Source organism: Physeter macrocephalus, unplaced genomic scaffold, assembly GCF_002837175.3.
Source record: "Physeter macrocephalus isolate SW-GA unplaced genomic scaffold, ASM283717v5 random_11, whole genome shotgun sequence".
Lineage (NCBI taxonomy): Eukaryota > Metazoa > Chordata > Mammalia > Artiodactyla > Physeteridae > Physeter > Physeter macrocephalus.
In genome coordinates this window covers 7,727-12,448 of record NW_021145298.1, presented here as the reverse complement: position 1 = coordinate 12,448, position 4,722 = coordinate 7,727, and the positions used below count along the sequence as shown (strand labels likewise).

Below are 4,722 nucleotides of genomic sequence, written 5' to 3'. Positions count from 1 at the left end.
ATCCCGCATGCCGCGGAGCGGCTGGGCCCGTGAGCCATGGCCGCTGAGCCTGCGCGTCCGGAGCCTGTGCTCCACAACGGGAGAGGCCACAGCGGTGAGAGGCCCACGTACCACCAAAAAAAAAAAAAAAGGACAAAGGGGAATTGGGGCCCGATTCAACTTTACCTATGGTTCCGCAGGTCTAGTGGGGCATCTCAAATGCAACAGCGGTGATCCTGTCTCCCGCCCCCTGGCTGCCCAGCATCTGATGACAGTACTCACAACTCATTGATGAGGATGTCTGGGACCCAGATGCTGTCCGTGGGGATGGACAACTTGGTGATGTTGTCAAAGTCCTCCGGGTTCCACTGGAGAAACTCATCAGTCCAGTACTAGGGGAGGAACAGGAACAGTCACAGGCTACCCCGTCCGTCTCAGGCCGAGTCGTCCGCAACTCAGGCCAAGTTCACCACTTGGCGCCCAGGCAACAGGTGGGCAACTTCTTGGGAGAATCTGGGTGTCAGTGGCACCCAGACCACTCAGCGGTACCCAGAAGTCCCCCCACCTCTGTACTCACACATCCCTACATGCAAATACAACACAGACGGATGCAGCCTCTCCCCGGGAAGGTATTCAATCATTTCTAATGTTATAAACCCCCTAGCCACCAAGTGAGGGATCTTAGACAAATTGCTTCTTGGGTCTTGATCGGCACATATGTAAACAGGGATAATAGCATGCACCTCACAGGGTAGAGATGGTTATTACTAAATTTTGATCAATGCCTCCTCCACTATCCTGCCAGAATGACTGATCTAAAATGTAAATTTTAGGGCTTCCCTGGTGGCGCAGTGGTTGAGAGTCCGCCTGCCGATGCGGGGGACACGGGTTCGTGCCCCGGTCCGGGAGGATCCCACATGCCGCGGAGCGGCTGGGCCCGTGAGCCATGGCCGCTGAGCCTGCGCGTCCGGAGCCTGTGCTCCGCAACGGAAGAGGCCACAACAGTGAGAGGCCCACGTAACACACAAAAAAATAAAAAATAAAAATAAAATAAAATAAAATGTAAATTTCATCATGTCACTCCTTTGCTTAAAACTCTTCAGTGGTGCTCCACTGCCCTTAGGATCATGGACAAAAAAGGCCCACCTGATCTGGCCTCCACCTATCTCTCCAGCCTCATTTTTCTTGCCATGGCTCTCTGTGGAGCCTACACTCCAGCCACATGGAATTAAACATTGTCAAAACCTCTGCATCGCTGCATATCCTGCTCCCCCCATACTGCAGTCCTGTCTTCTTTATCGAGATGAGTCTCACTCATCCTTCCAGATGTAACCAAGGAATCTGTGTGTTTCCTTCTCCAGGAGCCTCCCATGACCCCCACTCCCCAGGCTGAGTTTAGTGCCTCTTCTTTGCTCCCACAACTGGCATCTTTTCTTTGCTGCATATAGGAGCGTCTATCTTGCTGCGTTGCGTTGTCTGTTCACGTGTCTGTGGCCTCCACTAGTCTGTGAGCTCATTGTGGGCGGGACCTGAGTCTAATTTGGTGCCTTAGCACAGCTGCTGGTACATAGCAGATTGGCATCTCCTACTGCTGGAGCAGACAAGTGACCCTAGAGATGCAGAGGTGGGACTTAAGCCACATGTCCCAGGAAAGGAGCCCCAGAATGCCTGTTCTGGCTTGGGCCCCTCTCTTGAGGCAGGTGTGCTGTGTATTAAGAGATCTCTCTAAGGGAGAAAGGGAGCAGGATGTCAGGAATCAACATTCTGGCTTCTTCCTCCACCACACTCCCTGTCCCATGAGGAGCAGGAGGGATTTAACAGAGACCCATATACACCAGCTGTGTCCTCAGAGCCTCTCTCAGGTTTAACTTCTAGGAACTGTCCCCCGCCTCCTGCTGTCCTCTCTTCAGCCACTTTGGTGTCCCCTCCTGCTCTGATGTCTTCCCCACAGCCTCAGGGGCTGCCAGAGCAGGACCAGCCTGTGGACGGCAGCCCGCACTGTCTCCTGCCCTCCCCCGCCAGCTCCAAGCCAGAAATGCTGCCAAGGCCTCACAGGCCTCCACACACCCGTGCCTGAGCGCTGCCCATCAGAAGCTGGGAGAGCAGGCAAATGGCCGGGGACGGGAAGACTAAGTGGATGGAATCATCCTGTTTCAATCACCCAATTTGGTTGTCGTCTAATTTGGCTTTAATAGAAGGAAGAACTTTCTAGCAATTAGATTGAAAGCGAAGTGACTGCCTTGACTGCCTTCTGAGCTACCAGTCACTGAGGTGCTTGAGCAACAGAGGTGGTATTTTTTTATTTATTTATTTTTTTGAGGTACGCGGGCCTCTCACCGCTGCGGCCTCTCCCGTTGCGGAGCACAGGCTCCGGACGCGCAGGCTCAGCGGCCACGGCTCACGGGCCCAGCCGCTCCGCGGCGTATGGGACCGTATGGGACCGTCCCGGACCGGGGGACGAACCCGCGTCCCCTGCATCGGCAGGCGGACTCTCAACCACTGCGCCACCAGGGAAGCCCCTCCTCCACCAATCTTTAAGACGCCTTCTATTCCCAGTCCTGAGGTTAGAGGGGTCCAGATCCAGGAGATCCTGGATCTCGTGAGTATGCCTCCCACCTCTTCCCTTCCCTCCCGTCCCCTCCCCAAGGCCTCTGAGATCCTGAGTCCTTTGAGATGTAGGAGCCCCTCCAGGAAGGGAAAGTCCCAGTCCGAGAAAATGGGGGTGGGGGAGGGGCAGGGGCTGGTCAGCTCACCTGCCGGTACCAGATGTATGTGGTCAGCACCTGATTCTTCTCATCCTGTGGAAAGAACGGGGGCTCAGCATAGGTGGCCCTGTGGGCTGCAGGCCCCTTGCACACACCAACTCCAACAGGAGCTGCTGCTCTGTGTCTCTGTTCCCTTGGGAAGTGAGAGTGAGGAAATGAGGTGGAGGAAAAGGGGTGAGCCAGGAAGAGTTGGTCTTTTACTAGGACACACCTAGAAAGAAGTTCAGTGATTTCTTTTTTAACATTTTAACGTGCGTGTGTGTGTGTGTATCTTCTATTATCTTCTATTCTGTTGTGTATATTTTACATATACATTTATAATAACACAATAGAAGATAATGATAGAAGACATATAACAGCATCATATAGATGTATATCTGTACACTTATATATATGCATCTATCTCCTACTCTAACATGAAGGCAAGCTGTACAAAACCACATAGAATGAAAAATCCATCACTAACCCTCCCTTCGATCCAATTCCCAATTTCCCTTCCTGAAACAGCCAACTGACTCTAGTAGAGACAGCCAGAGAAGTCCAATCCACCCATCCTACCCCAGTGCAGTGCCCTGAGTCTTGCAATTGCCCTCTCATTTATCTCTGCCCAGTATCCGACCTCCTCGGCTGGGCAGTGCACCCCACCCTACTTCAGTAATTGTTAACTGATTTATTTATGATTAATTCTTCAACAACGATTTAGTAACACCCGCCATGTACCAAGGACGTGTGTAAGACAGCAAGGGTGTAGAGACGAATAGGACGGTCGGAACGCTCACACAGCTCACACAGGTAGGTACGATTGTGAAAACCGCATGCGCTGAGTGACCCGCTGGCTGTAGGGTACAGGAGAGGCAGTCATGAAGGTGACCCCAGTTTTCTGGTTTGGGCAGCTGTCCTGAGCCGTGGTGCCAGAGCGCAGGTACTGTGGGTGCTTGAATGCCCACCGTGTTGCCTGGGGGTGACTTGGTCTCACATGGCCTCCCACCCAGAAGGTCCACCTCTGAGCCGGGCAGTGGGGACAGGCGCTCACCACGCTGAGGATGGCGTAGACGATGACATCAATGGAAACCGTGGTCGGCGTCCTCCAGTCCCGTACAGGCCGCACACCCTTCTTGTAGTTGGCCAGGAGGTGATCTGACAGCCGCAGCAGAGCTGGCCTGGAGGCGTTCCGGGCCTGGGGGCCCCGCCTGTGCTTGGCTGGGAAGGAGAACAGTTCAAATCAGACAACAGAGCCTGAGTCTCCCCCAGTTCTCTGGCCCTGGTTTGAAAGCTATTAGAAGGAAAGTGTCCTCACCCTTCCCAGATACTCCCACAGACTGAAATTCCCATCACTAGAGCATTGGATCTGCAGAGATTCCTGCCCAAATCCAAAGATATTGTCTCCTAAGGGCAACCTAGGCACCCATTTACATGAGACGGGAACCTGGGCTGTGAAAGCAGGTGCCACAAGACAGGTGGAGGTCTCAAGTAGGCCAAGGGCCGAGAAGGGTTGAGAGAAGCTGTCTGCCCAGAGGAGGTGGGCCCATGGGGCCCTGCATGAGGGGCTCTGGGAGATAAAGAGGAGCTGGCCCTCGGGTGTGATACTGGAAAGTGTGGCCCCAAGTGCACAATTTCTAAGCCCAGTGGTCTGCTGAGGGTCAGCCTCAGCCAAGGTCACATCTCAGCATCTGCATAGCTCATCGTCCCCTTGACCCCAGCCCGCAACTGCTAAGGAGAAAAGGGTGGGCAGCCAGTGAACATGGACATTCCTTCTCCCTCCTGCAAAATCTACCCCAAGGAGATCCCTGCCCCCTCTCCACACTCACAGAAACTCCTGGGGAGGGTTTGCCAGGCCTCCTTCTAGGGTAGCTTTTTTTTTTTTTTTTTTTTGGTACACGGGCCCCTCACTGTTGTGGCCTCTCCCGTTGCGGAGCACAGGCTCCGGACGCGCAGGCTCAGCGGCCATGGCCCACGGGCCCAGCCGCTCCGCGGCATG

The 4,722-nt window shown here is 54.1% G+C and overlaps 1 protein-coding gene across 2 annotated transcripts in view; it reads right to left on the bottom strand.

The window, feature by feature from the left end:
• The window catches only part of HTR3A (5-hydroxytryptamine receptor 3A), a 14,647-nt gene that overhangs the window by 7,302 nt on the left and 2,623 nt on the right, over positions 1 to 4,722 (bottom strand). Inside the window, exons 2-4 of one of the 2 annotated variants that reach the window (XM_024131340.2) lie at positions 3,778 to 3,921; positions 2,733 to 2,777; positions 262 to 371 (exon numbers count right to left, since the gene is read on the bottom strand). In XM_024131340.2, coding sequence (XP_023987108.1) covers positions 262 to 371; positions 2,733 to 2,777; positions 3,778 to 3,921 — 299 coding nt within the window. Of the gene's footprint in view, positions 1 to 261; positions 372 to 2,732; positions 2,778 to 3,777; positions 3,945 to 4,722 lie in introns of both variants that reach the window. The other variant, XM_024131339.2, reaches the window with a different exon arrangement.